This window comes from Accipiter gentilis, chromosome 1, assembly GCF_929443795.1.
Source record: "Accipiter gentilis chromosome 1, bAccGen1.1, whole genome shotgun sequence".
NCBI classification, from domain to species: Eukaryota; Metazoa; Chordata; class Aves; order Accipitriformes; family Accipitridae; genus Astur; species Astur gentilis.
The window spans coordinates 24,388,104-24,400,914 of record NC_064880.1 but is presented as its reverse complement, the minus strand read 5'-3'; the positions used below and the strand labels follow the sequence as shown (position 1 = coordinate 24,400,914).

The following is a 12,811-nucleotide window of genomic DNA, read 5'->3' as shown; positions in this document are numbered from 1 at the left end:
GAAGACACCACCTAATGTGTTTACAGATAGTGATACCATAGTGCATTTTCAGTGCAATTACATCTAGTTTTCTAGATGTGAAATTTACTTCAATGAATTGCTATAATCATCCTGAGTTCAGAGTTATCCACTGTTTTGGTAGACTACCAGATGCCCATACAAGCCAAGAGGAGAACTGCAGGAGATAACACACATCTGCTAAGAGAAGGTTAAGTTTGAATCAGTCTTTTGGCTGCTGCTCATTCTGTGATACAAGCATGCAAGCTAAAGAAAATTACTGTGAATTAATTCCTGTGGGTTTTGTGTTAAAAGTATTTTATCCTGATTTCATGCTGTTTCTGGACAATTACCTCATCTATGGATTAATTTTCTGTCTCTTGAATTCTGTGTACGTACTAAGGTAGTAGTATTTTAATGTCTTCTGTAGCAATATAGAACTGTTGGATTTGTAGGGATCACTTCTACAGTCCTGTCCTTTACTTTTGGGAAAGAAGAAATTTCTTCCTACTTCCTGTTCCCCAGCTTACTGAGAGGTCTTCATGGTATTCATAAGAATTATGGCCTTTATATAGCCTTAGTACCTTCAGATAATGCTGGAGTCATCTCTTTCCACTTAGATTTAAGTGGAACAAGACGTACGCAATTACACAGTAAAGATATTGCTTGATAAGCCAGTTTTATTAACTTAAGCTTAAAAGGATGGTGCCAAGATCTTTACAAATTTGCAATGGAAATATTTTAATTTTGTTTAAATATTCTTCTGGTATGCACTTAATCCAGAGATGGTAAGGTATGCAACTGGGAGATTTTTTTTTCTCTTTGAAAACAGACACAACAAAAAAACCTTAACTTAAATAAAACCCTAGCATTATCAGTGGTAAAAATGCTACTTGTTCAGTTTTAGTAATCCTGTAATTAAGAGCCATAGTTATAGAAACTGTTTTTAAAAGAAAGTAACAAAGGCACCTTAAATTCATTTACAGTTTTGTTAAGGAATTGATGTTTCACCTTCCAAAGCCTTTTTAATTGAGAGTCCCTCTACTAAAAAGCCTTAAAGCTGCATTAATGGTAGGTTGTGCAGTTGAATACTAGTACCAAATACCTGAATTGTGTTCTATATTTGTGTATGAGCGATGTCTTAGTAAAACTCTTAATGCAAATCGGGGATCCATACCCTTTCATTAACTATTATCATGAGATTTATTAGCTAAAATATCAGTGACTTGTACTGACATGATTCAATGTAACTGTAGTAGGGTAGAACTGCTGTGTAAGCTTAAAACTGGATTTTACCCAAACCAATCCTTGAGTGTTATGGTTATCAAATATACCTAGTAAGAGCATGCAGTAACAGTAAATCCATTCAAGTGTAGCCCAGTAATTGAGTAAGTCAGCCTTCTCAGCCCCAAACAAGCATTTATTTATCTGACAGATGACAAAATATATCCCAAACTTTGAGGAAAGATAGAATACAATAATTTTGTACTGAACCAATTCAGAGCATCTTCATTAAGCTTGCAATTGGATCAGTCTCTGCAAGATACCATGAAACTCTTGAGTGAACTCTCACTCCTGTTTGTTTTCTTTCCCTATGCCACCTGGAGGGGATCTCTATCTTTCTCGGACACAATTATGTTGATTTTGTTCTGTAGGTGGACAGCTAGCATGTCACGCAGCTCTGACAAGAAGCCTCGCTCAGTGTTACTGTGCTCACACAGAACAACACTTATCCCATTGGCAACTGCATCCAGAACATCATGGTGGGACATCTCTCCTGCCATTTTGAGAAAGAAATGCCATGTAGATCATGAACAGTACAGTTTAGGTAACCAGTTCTTTGCTATGTATGCAGAATCTTAGCTAGAAGCTGGGAAGACATTAACAGGGGATATAGCCCATAAGGGGGAGTGCAACACCATCTGCTCAGTATAAGAATATGGAACACTCATACCCCAGTGTCCCTTGAAGGACTTTCAGCTGATATCCCCCATAATACAACTGAGACAAAACCACAGAAATTCCCTGCCCTCTTTGAATAGCGGTAGACTCTGTCACTTTGGGCAGGAAATACAAGTGCACAGAGTGGTTTGGAAGTGGACTGTCTGGATGTCATGTGGGTTGCTGTGATGAAAGATAGCAATTGGGAAGCCTTGCGAAGGAAGTTTTCAGAGGGTCAGCTCTGCAAGGCTGTATGTAAGGGGGAGATGGGACATGCCTTGCCAAAGAACTTGCTTGAATTAAGTTACTAACAGAATGCAAGACAGCCTTCACATGGTTGAGCGAACTGTAGAGAGTAGCTGTCCTGCTGTCAGAAAAGAGGATAATGGACTAAGTGTCCCTTTGGTCAGATACACTATGGGGTTCCTTTGGAAGATTCTGTAGACTACATTATATTTCATTTTCCATTAGGGAATTCTGTAGGGAACTGAGGAAATACCTTGTATCTTGTCAAAAAAGAAACACACTGAAGGTTGTGATAATCAACACTGATTTCTGTGGTGAAATAATGCACGCATAGCAATGTTTTAATTTAAGTAACCTTCACTGTGCCACACAGCCATCTGACCCATGTTATCTCTACTTTTATATCATCCTTCTATCATTCCAATAACTAACTGATTGTTTCTCAGTTATAACAGGTAATTCTTTCTGGCCAAATCTTTCAACAGCCAGTCAACTCTTTTTTTTTTTTTTTCTTTTCTTTTTTTTTTTTTCCCTAGTGACTATTTTTATAAAGATAACGAAACAGCAACATAATCTTTTACCTGTGAGATAGAGGTCAGCTTCCATTCCCTTCAGGATGCTGCTCCCCGAACCAGCACACAGAGCAGCTTTCTTCACTGGCGATTCTGCAGGATACAAGGTGCCACAGTAAAACTCCTTTCCCTCTGTTCAGCCCTCATGTCAGTATTGCTATTAATTGTTTCACAGTAACTACTACCTTGATCAATGGGTCAATGTAAATTTGTTGGAGGAAGAGACACATCTGTCAGTTTGAAAGAGTCACGGGCCTATAACATCTCTGATAATACAGCAAAATCCTCTGTGTACTAAATAGATGTGTAGATTTTTTTCTTCAAGGGGTAGGAAAGTTTGCAGAAAGCTACAGCACAGAGGCTGGCTGCTGGCTAGTTCTCTCCTAGTAAGGTGTTATTTAGCTACGTTTCTGAACCTTTTAATAGACTGCTACTCTTTCCAGGACTCTCAAGTTCCACCACCATTAGTTTTCCAACTAATGATGCAACTAAGGCAGCATTTTGCCTCTGAGATATACTGGTTCCTAACTTAAAGCTCTCAGAAGGCCAGTCTCAGTGCAAGCTGAGACCTGCTCCATGCCATTAAAAATCTGCCCACTTGCTATGATTGCTGATTCCGAACTATTACATATGTGATAGTGACAGGAAATTTAATTCTCCATATATATTACATTCACTAGGGAGAGGGAACACATGATACAGAGTTTTCAAATTGTAGTTTGGAGTTTTTTTAGTGCAATTGGTAGTATAAGAGGCTTCTAATAAGACTTCTGTCTCATAAGTTACAAAGAGTTCTCCACAAACTTGCTCTCACAAATTCCAAAAGCTGTGTTCCTTGGAGATTATTATAGGTAACTGGGATAAGAGGATGCTTGCTCCACGTTCTCCTAGTGACCCACTGTTTGAGCTAGGATAGCTCACCTTCTTTGCCACTATTTCATCAAAACATGGATAGTTACATGTTCATAAGCATGCCATAAAGCATCTTACTATTTTAAGGTGCTTTTAAATTTAATATTCGGTCACAAAAGGGAGTGTACAATGAAATGGTACACATTTGTGTCTGGTATCCTGGGGGGGGACGGGGACACACAAAAAAAATCTTAAGTCATTATACAAGTTATGAAAAAGGATGTCTCATATTCAACTTGTGCTGTCCCTTCTTCACAGTGACAACCAGCATAATCTAGAATTTCCAATTAAAAATACAGATGAGATTCTTTTTGTGTGATTGTATCATGTAAATTCTAAAATGCTGTTTCTTAACAAGTGCTTCATACTACCTGGATGTAAACCTATCCAAGGCAGCAGTATTTCACACAGTCATGCACACACTCACGCTCCTTGTCTTCCTGGAATACTAGTTCCAATGGACAGTCTTACTTGCAGGCCTGTTTACCTAGTGTCTTGCCCATTCCCACAGCTAAGCGGATGTGGGGTAATTTTAGGTGGCTTTTGATACGCTTAATTATGTCTGACAAGGAGACTGGCTCGCTCAGTGTGCACAGACGTCCCATTCCAGTATGAGGAAGAAGCGGCTGAAAAGAAATTAAAGTTACTGTGAGAAAGCTGACTCCAGAAGTTTGCATTGCTTTCCATACTGTAAAAAGATGAGTATATTGGGCATTCAGGAATGCCTCTGAACTTTATGAAAAAATATGCTTGTTATGTTCTTGAATGTAATGTACTAACTACACTAGATATTGGAACTGATTTAAGAATTAGTACAGGTCACACAGCTATTTTCATTGTTTTGGAAAATGTGTGTGGCTTCAAGTCCCCACAGGCCAGTATTTCAGAGCACTGACAGGGTAGCATAGGAAACCTGTGATGCTACCGACTACTGAATTTCAGCGTTTAGGGGACTCAGCTCACACAAATAATACATTCATTGGAAGTTATAAGTGATTTTGTTACCTTTTGTAATAAGAGAATCTCAGTCTTGTGATAAAGGCTGTGCTGGGACAATAATGCCACCACCTCCAGCAGTGCTTTCTGAGAGCAGCTCAAAGTGACTCGTGTTTGCTCCTCACCTTCAACCCTGAGGAAAGATATGCTTGGTGCTTGCTAAGAAACTAGATAAAATTTCAGCATCATATTAATATAAAACAAAGCTATTCTATCTCAGTGGCTATTCTACCACAGAGAAAGGAAAAAAGAAGCATTTTAATAGCCTAGCCTAGTCTAGTCTACTCTCTTGGAAGAAACAGATACGGGAATTTAACTCAACTGTCCTCCTCATCAAATTTCCTGTTAATACCCTTCTTTACCACTTCTAATCTACGTGATGCTACACTGAGTTGCTGTTACCATTCACTATAACATAGATTGATCAGAAAGGGATGATTATTCCTTAAGTTTCTAGATCTGTTGCTGAAAAAAGCAGCAGCAATGCAAAGAGGAACAAACTGATTATGACAGTAAAATACAATTCCAGCAACTTATTATTTCAAACAACAGAAAGAATACATTAGAGAGTGAAGCAGATACCTGGCAGGGAGAGTAGTGAGACAGGAGATGCCTTGGATGCCTTTGATTTTGGACAGCACTCTGTCCAGATGCTCAGTGTTGTCTGCGCAGAATTCTACCCGGTGAGTGCCCTCAGCTGGATAGCTTGGTGCAGTTGATGGATGCAGTGGGATGAAAGTACAAGCACCTGAGAAAACAGTATAAGATTGCTGTTTTATAAAGCTGGATAAGTATCCTAATACTGATTTAGCACACATCCTATAGAGATGATGCAAATTTTGTACTTGAATCCATTTTCCCTCATCAGAACTGAGGACTTCTTGCCCTGCTGTCTCCTTTAGGCACAGTCTATTTTAAATGCGAAAAAGTTGATGGATATATATTATTTGTCATTTTTAATGTCATCCGTTTTATCCTAAGAATTGTACAAAACCAAAATAGTTTCTGGGTTGTAAATCAGACTGGAAAAGACATAGCTGTTTTCATTTATGAGCCACAATACAGGATAAAAATCTATAAGAATTTTTCCTTTGCAAACAATGAGATCTTGCTCTTTATAAATTAAAGGTGGTGATTTAAAGTCAGTTGTCTAAACTTTGCAGCCAAGATGGACAATAAATATGCTGCACCAGTTCCAACTACATCCAATAGTAGAGTCAGGCATCTGAACGTCTCCTCTAGTGTTTGTAGCTGGTATTCCTCACCAAGATAAATTCCCTAAAATATTTTTAGGGTACTTAGAACTACTAGAAGAATATTGGGGGGGGGGGGGGGGGGGGGGGAAGAAGAAAAAAAAAAAGTCCTCAAATCATACCTGTGAAACCTGGAAGAAAGGAAAATGAGGGAAGGTCCCCCACATAAAATAGCATATACTGATGAATAATTTTAACCTTTTTTTTTTTTTTGCTTGTTTAACAGAATCTCACCGAGTCCCTTTGTTAGCCAGTTATTGACTCCGTGAGGTATAGCATCGTACGCTGTATGCGGAGAGTAAATCCCAATTCTGTGCTCCAGGGCTCGGATGACCAGCCGTTCCTTCCAGGTCTTCCATGTTACTCGCTTGAGTGGTGTGAATATAGGAGGGTGGTAAGAAAGAATAAGGTCTGCCTTCTTCTGCACTGCCTCTTCCATCACCTCCTCAGTGAGATCATTCGTGAGGAAAAGGGTGTTCACAGTGTGGGGAGGACTTGGTTCCACCAGCAACCCCACATTGTCCCAGCTTTCAGCCAGCGAGAGGGATGCAAAGTCATTCAGGGCAGAAACGAGCTCCCCGAGATTCATGAGGGAGCGTGAGGGCAGGTGGCCCAAAGCGCGGATGCAGCGGAGAGGCCGACGAACCAGCTGCGTGCCAGGCAGCAGCATGCAGCTGTCTGCGGAGGGGTTAAAAAGAGGCAAGAATAAGCCTAGGTAATTCACTCTCTGAAACGGCAGCGTTAAGAGCGTTCAGGCGGCGAACGCCGCCCCGCTGACAGAGGCGAGCGAGGCCCGGCCCCCCCCCCCCCGAGCAGCCGCCGCAGTCGGAGTCGCGCCGCCCCGGGCACACCCTCCCCGCCTCCGGGGCTCTCACGGTGAAACGCCATAAGCGACCCTGTAGAGTCGTGCAAGAAACGTACGGGACTTCAGCCTCCTCCACCTTCGCGCACTAAAACCGACCCGCAGAATCCAGCCGGAGAAGTGTTTGCCTCTCGCGGAGGGGGAAAGCGAGCGGGACCGGGACAGGCGGCCCCGGGCCACGGCCAGCGGAACCGGGACAGGCGGCCACGGCCGGCGGCCTCGGCCCAGGCCGCCGGGGAGCGCTCGCGCTCGCCGCCGCGGGGCCCCGCACTCACCTCACGCCGGAGCAGCGCCCGGACTGCGGGGCGGGACCTGCGCTCGGCCCCGCCGCTTCCGCCGCGCTAGCGGGGCTGGGGGCGGCCCGGCCCCTTCCTGCCCGCCTGAGGGGAGCCGGGGAGCCGCTCGCCGGCAGCGGGCGCTGGGTTTGGGTCCAGCCTCGGCAGGTTTGTGCGTAGGCCTCCGTGTGGCCGGGCGAGGGTGAAGGCGCCGGGGCGGCGCGGGAAGGCCGAGCTGGCGGTCGGGGGACGGCGGGCGCCCCGGGCGGGGCGGTGCCGGCGGGCCGGGTCGCTCGTCGGTGGAGGGGGGCGGCGGGCGAGCGGAGCCCGCGTCTGCCTCCTGCGCGTGGGTTTTCGGTGGGAGTACCTCAGATCGGCAGAAAAGGAGCGATGGCTCCAGGCCGTCGTTGGTCAGACAGGAGCCGCGGGCAGGTGGGTTGCGGTGAGCGCGGTCGGCCCTTGGGATGCCGAACCGGGGCGTGCGCGGTGCCGGCTGCTCGTCCTGGCGCCTCGCCGCCCGAGGCGGCTGCAGCCGGGGGCGAAGGCGGGGCCGGGCCGGAGCTGGCTGCTGGCGGGTCCCCCGGCTCCTGTGAGAGGCCTTGCCAAGCCTGGGGCTAACCAGGGAGGGCAGTAGGTGGAGAAGAAATTAGCGTGTGGAACTGTCGATTTGCGCACAGCTGCCATTTTATTATCATCGTTCCAAATGCTTTGCTCGGAAGTATTACTGAGGTGAAAAAAGTTTCATCCTGTGCTTGGATGCAGGTACCCGTCTGTTGCAGGCACTGAGAGTTGTCAGAAGGTGGCTCCAAATCACGCTTCTATTCAGGTACTGGCACGTGTCTTCTATCTATTAATTTCTCTCACTTATAAAACCATAATTTTTAGAAAAGCTGTGATTGCTTAGTATAAACTTTCATTTTAGGAAAGGGTGTTTTCCTCCCAGGCTATTTTGTTCGACTCCTTTCTAGTTCTTTATATGCTGCGTAGTTGCATAATGCAAGTAGAACATTTATCCACAGAGTCACTTGAATGGCACTGCAAAACTGTGTGGTGTATAAAAGCATATAACTACACAAATATTTTAGAATATAAAAGAATTGAGGATTGGTGGGGAAAAAAAACCCAACAAATTTCATGTTTTCTTTGCAGGAAGTTGCTGTATACAAATCTACCTCAGCTTTTTGATAAACAGACATGGTGAGAACAATAGCGCTTTTTGTATATTTTTCATTCTTTCTGAAATGGTCATCTCTTGGAAAGTGAATAGCTGCTCTATATGCCAAAGATTTACACATTTTACTCCGATGCTGTGAAGAATTTGTAATAAAAGTTTAGGCTTTCATTTCAGACTTCTAACAAGATATTGTGAAAAGGAAAATAGGTCAGTTTACATCAGTCTAAAATATAATTAGACTTTCAGTATCTCTGGAGTGTAACAGTGTGAAACAGAGCTTCTGTATTGCCATGGCGAACTTCCTGAAGCTAGACAAACCCAAGTGTTTTCTGGTGATTTCACTGGAAATGTGGAAGCTTTGTGAGAGTAGCCTTGTCTCTGGCCAAATATTGAAACAACGGTTATATGCAGTGGTAACTTGCTTATGTTATCAGTGGGACCAGGTAATAAAACTGAGTCTGTTAGTATTTCATTGCTGATTTAATTTTTTTCTGTCTCTTGCTCAGGCTGTCACGCTGCATACTGATGTAGGAGATATTAAAATTGAACTGTTCTGTGAGCGTACACCAAAGACTTGCGAAGTAAGTCAAGTAACAGGAGCAGGATTCCTTAGTGTTAAAACAAAGCAGTAGAAATAGTGAAGACTCTAGAGGAGGTGATGTGGCTTTTGCAATTCATCTTTTCTAACGGAAATGGGATACTAACATTTTAAGCTTGTACAGTGCCCGTTGCACTCGTGGAGCTTGTGCGCTGTGTCATGCTGTCTAGAGCTTTGCTGCCTGTTTCTTACCAGATAAGGTTTAGCTAAGGTCCCCTTCTCTACAAGTTCCAGCATCTCCCAAAGTGTCCTTTGCCCTTAAGAGGAAACATGGCACATGGCCTGGGATTCCTAAATTTCCCTGGGCTTGCTCACAGTCTCACAGATTTGATTTTAATTTAAATGAGTGAGAATCACTCACAGCTTTTCCTTTCTGCAATAAACTTAAGCTTAAATTGAAATAATTTACTTTTTAACTAACAAAGCTAAGGCATGAAGTTATTGATTACAAAATTACATTTACAAAATAAATACGCTGAATGGAAGTGATACCTCTGAGCGCGTCTCAGGCTTCTTGTTTGTTCCTCAAGTCAGACAACCTTGTGCTGTAAGCTTTATTTAAAATCCTTTGTATCCTTTGACAGTGTCAAAGGAGCATATTAACTCTAATTTGTTTATGACTATTCTGTGGCAATACACTGTGGAATTCACATGGTCACAATGCAAAGCAGAGGCAAAAGGGTTAGTCTTGATCTTACCAATGCTGTCATTTTAGTAAGAGGAGACTATTTCCAAATTGTTTGCTAATATGGTTTGTTTCATTTCCTTAGAATTTCCTGGCTCTTTGTGCTAGTAACTACTACAATGGATGCATATTTCATCGCAATATAAAGGGCTTCATGGTTCAGACAGGGGATCCATTAGGTAAATTTTTCTGTCTGGGTCTCTCTATAGAAAAATGTACATAAAAATAAAATATAAACAAAATATAAAGGAATAAAAAAATCTAAGTATGAATATTAAAACCAAAACATGAATAAAGTAAAAACATAAGAATTATTGTATTTTTGATAGAGGTTTTTATGATGAGATTAGTTTTCTGTGGTGAGCTTACAGAAGAGCAGGTGTTACCCTAGTTCTAAATAATCATGCCACAGTAAAGCATCTTTGGTTTTTCCAGCTGTTTCCACTAAATATAATGGTTCTGCTGACTTACCAGCTGTTGAACAGGTAGCAGTTGCTACTGTCGTTTCTCTGGTTTCTGCCTGAAAGGCTACGCTGCCTCTAAAGCATTTGGGAAAAATCTGATTGAACTGTGTGTGTCTGTTTGTACTCATACTGAGTTTAATTTGAGGATATGTCAGTGTTTTGTTCTGCTACTTAATAGGTATTCCTTACATAGAGTTATGTCTCTCCCCGCTATCAAGACGTGAGAACCCAATCCCTGCCTCAAACAAATTACAGGCTGTCTAGGGTCTTTGTGGTAAAACGTTATAACAGTACATGATTTCTGGATTTTTCAGTCTGAAAGTCTGGTAATCTGTTGTGGTGCTTCTTTGTCAGGCACTGGGAAAGGAGGTAACAGCATCTGGGGCAAGAAGTTTGAAGATGAATTCAGTGAATACCTAAAGGTATTTCTGTGCTCTCAATATGCAGTTATGTTTTCATATGAATTTTCTTTACAAGTTGGAGAACAATCAGCATTGTGTTGTACTGTTATTAAATACTTATTTTGTAATTGTGAAGCAAAGTATAATTCTGCAATAAAGAGATAGAAAGCTTATTATTAAAGTAGGAACAGGCATTTCTGTACTTGGCAAGTTAGGTTCGAGGGTTTTCATCACTGAGAACAGAAGTAGAAAGAATTTGTAACAAGGTGTTTTTCACGCACTGAAGGCAAAGTAGTAATTTTTCATTGTAAGAACAATTTTGAGGAGCTAGTTACGGACTGTGATGGAATATATTAGCAATCAAGATTTGTTCTTAATAATGGTATTGAGGCAGAGTACGAAAGTCACAGAGCACTTTGTACGGGTTAAAGTCCTGCTTTCACAGATGTGTATTCATGTTGAGGTTTATCTCCTCTTTCAGCACAGTGTCCGTGGGGTAGTTTCAATGGCAAACAATGGTCCGAATACCAATGGATCACAGTTCTTCATCACTTATGGCAAGCAACCACACCTAGACATGAAGTACACTGTGTTTGGAAAGTAAGTGATCCAACTGCGTGCCTCCTTATCATAGTGTGTGAAGGATCCGAATATTTCGGGGCACACGCAATGCAAATTTAGAAGCTTCTGGTTCTAAAACTCATTAAAATGTAGGATATGTATATGTAAATGTGCGGTCTTGCACTTTCACCAGAATTAGTTGCTCAAAAATGCTGCTCCCTTTTTCTTAGTAGTAGGGAATTCAGTGGAAATAGGCATATTAAAAATTGCCTCAAGAATGGAGCTTTTTCTTTCCTTTTTTTCCCCCTCCCACTAGTTATTCCAGCTTGCCTTTTCATCCATGCCCAAAAGGATGCAGCCTGATTTTAAGCGAACTCCAGAACAACTGGATACACAGTTGTAGGGTTTACTGAGAAGCAAGAACCTGATTTGGGACTGAATCTGGGGATGGGTATGGGATTGACATAGTCATGCTTCTGTTTACGTGGAACTTCCTGTTGGTCAGATAAACCTCATGGAACTGACAGTTTATAAAATCAGATGAGGTTTTGTAAGATGCATCATTATTTTTAAATATTCTTATGTTAATAGACACTACTGATAATGTATCATCCTTAAAGCAGTTGTTTAATTTTTGAGTCTTTGAGATACTGCTTTTTCTATTTCAAAATCATGGTAATGTCTTTTCTTTTGCTTATTGTTTAAAAAGTCTCTAGTATACAAATGAATCTTCTGAGAAAAAGTTGCCTTTATTAAATGAAGTTAAATATTCGAAGGAAACTATTGAAATGTGAAAATACTATTTTCTACCACTTGCTCATAGGCATCTAAGTATAGGTATTCCTTTCATTTCTGAGTTTGTTTAGAAGTGTGATTGAAAGTAGGTGTTTTTGGGGGGGGGGGGGGGCGGTTTAGACATCTTTCTTAGAAAAGAGTAGAGGCTCTGACTGATGAACTTTGCCAGATTTTCTGTGGCCGTTTAAGATGCTCCTGCCCCAGTTGCAGAATCAGCAGAACAGTATATGCAGTCCCTGCTGGCCCGCAATCCAGCATCCTAGATTCAAAGAGTTGGTGAATGTGACTGAACTGAACTGTGAACAGCACAATGTGTTTTCTGCCAAGTCCATTACTGGGGAGTAAACTGCCAAGGTTTACCAGAGCTAGTTATTTAAACTAAAAATAAAGAGGTTTATTAGAACAATCTCTCTTGCCATTTCCTCAGCCTGAACAGGCGAGCTGAAAGCCTAAATTTACTTGTGCCATTAGATTTACACAGTTGACGAGATTGGACAGAATCATTGATTTTGAATCAGAAGGTTAGAAATTATAATCTCACATTTGGAAATTGATTTTTCCAGCAATAGGATTTCAGTAATTCACAGTGAAGTTTGGTAGGGTCAGTATCTTGCTACTACTTAAACCTATACTATGATTGGTCAGTCCTGCCTGCTAGGAAGTGCAGCCAGAGTCTTTATATAGCTCTGGTTGGTACAAAATATGATACTGTCAGGTCAGTGGGAATGATTTGTACTTTTAATCAGAATTTGTCATGGATGCTTAATACTTCTTTTCAAAATACAATATATGCCATATATAATGTTTTGGCTGTCTTACTTGTATCATTTGCTTGCAAAGTCCTTGCCTATTAAACTTCACTGTAAAGTGCTTTGGGTTATCTCAGTTGTGAAATTTAAATCATTATTAGGAGATTGCTAGCACTTCTGCTTTTCTTCCAGAGTTATTGATGGCTTGGAGACCCTGGATGAGCTAGAGAAGCTGCCTGTGAATGAGAAAACCTACCGACCTCTAAATGATGTTCGCATTAAAGATATTACAATTCATGCCAACCCTTTTGCTCTGTAGCCAGAGTGCCT

At 41.8% G+C, this 12,811-nt stretch overlaps 3 protein-coding genes across 8 annotated transcripts in view; 2 read left to right on the top strand and 1 right to left on the bottom strand.

The window, feature by feature from the left end:
• Positions 1–2,817, top strand: part of ORC2 (origin recognition complex subunit 2) — a 21,482-nt gene extending 18,665 nt beyond the window's left edge. The window contains exon 17 of one of the 2 annotated variants that reach the window (XR_007508551.1): positions 2,721–2,817. Coding sequence is in view for 1 of the 2 variants with exons in the window: in XM_049820943.1 (XP_049676900.1) it covers positions 2,721–2,723 (3 nt within the window). In the remaining variant the exon portion in view is untranslated. The remainder of the gene's footprint in view (positions 1–2,720) is intronic. The other variant, XM_049820943.1, reaches the window with a different exon arrangement.
• Positions 1,397–7,525, bottom strand: NIF3L1 (NGG1 interacting factor 3 like 1). Of its 4 annotated transcripts, none has more exons than XM_049825167.1 (7): positions 7,422–7,525; positions 6,152–6,595; positions 5,247–5,412; positions 4,674–4,797; positions 4,156–4,294; positions 2,766–2,849; positions 1,397–1,774 (listed from the first exon to the last, which is right to left on the bottom strand). In XM_049825167.1, the coding sequence occupies exons 2-7, from the start codon at positions 6,585–6,587 to the stop codon at positions 1,590–1,592; spliced, it is 1,134 nt and encodes a 377-aa protein (XP_049681124.1). In that variant the 5' UTR covers positions 6,588–6,595; positions 7,422–7,525; the 3' UTR covers positions 1,397–1,589. The 4 variants fall into 4 exon arrangements, with proteins under 4 accessions (XP_049681124.1, XP_049680870.1, XP_049681031.1 ...); XM_049824913.1 differs by lacking the exon at positions 7,422–7,525 and adding an exon at positions 7,055–7,163; XM_049825074.1 differs by lacking the exon at positions 7,422–7,525 and adding an exon at positions 6,839–6,988.
• PPIL3 (peptidylprolyl isomerase like 3) lies at positions 7,132–12,811 on the top strand. Of its 2 annotated transcripts, none has more exons than XM_049825299.1 (8): positions 7,132–7,222; positions 7,817–7,880; positions 8,204–8,251; positions 8,735–8,809; positions 9,597–9,690; positions 10,330–10,397; positions 10,858–10,976; positions 12,674–12,811. In XM_049825299.1, the coding sequence occupies exons 3-8, from the start codon at positions 8,249–8,251 to the stop codon at positions 12,798–12,800; spliced, it is 486 nt and encodes a 161-aa protein (XP_049681256.1). In that variant the 5' UTR covers positions 7,132–7,222; positions 7,817–7,880; positions 8,204–8,248; the 3' UTR covers positions 12,801–12,811. The 2 variants fall into 2 exon arrangements, with proteins under 2 accessions (XP_049681256.1, XP_049681348.1); XM_049825391.1 differs by lacking the exon at positions 7,132–7,222 and adding an exon at positions 7,397–7,486.

Bases quoted from the DNA above. Each gene is read 5' to 3' on its own strand.
- NIF3L1 (XM_049825167.1), bottom strand. From the start codon at position 6,587: ATGCTGCTGCCTGGCACGCAGCTGGTTCGTCGGCCTCTCCGCTGCATC. The intron at 2,850-4,155 runs GTAAACAGGCCT...TGTATCCTGCAG, and splicing joins GGGAATGGGCAAGACACTAG to AATCGCCAGTGAAGAAAGCT. The intron at 1,775-2,765 runs GTAAAAGATTAT...TCAAAATGGCAG, and splicing joins AGCTGACCTCTATCTCACAG to GAGAGATGTCCCACCATGAT.
- PPIL3 (XM_049825299.1), top strand. The intron at 9,691-10,329 runs GTAAATTTTTCT...CTTCTTTGTCAG, and splicing joins TCAGACAGGGGATCCATTAG to GCACTGGGAAAGGAGGTAAC. The intron at 10,977-12,673 runs GTAAGTGATCCA...CTTTTCTTCCAG, and splicing joins AAGTACACTGTGTTTGGAAA to AGTTATTGATGGCTTGGAGA.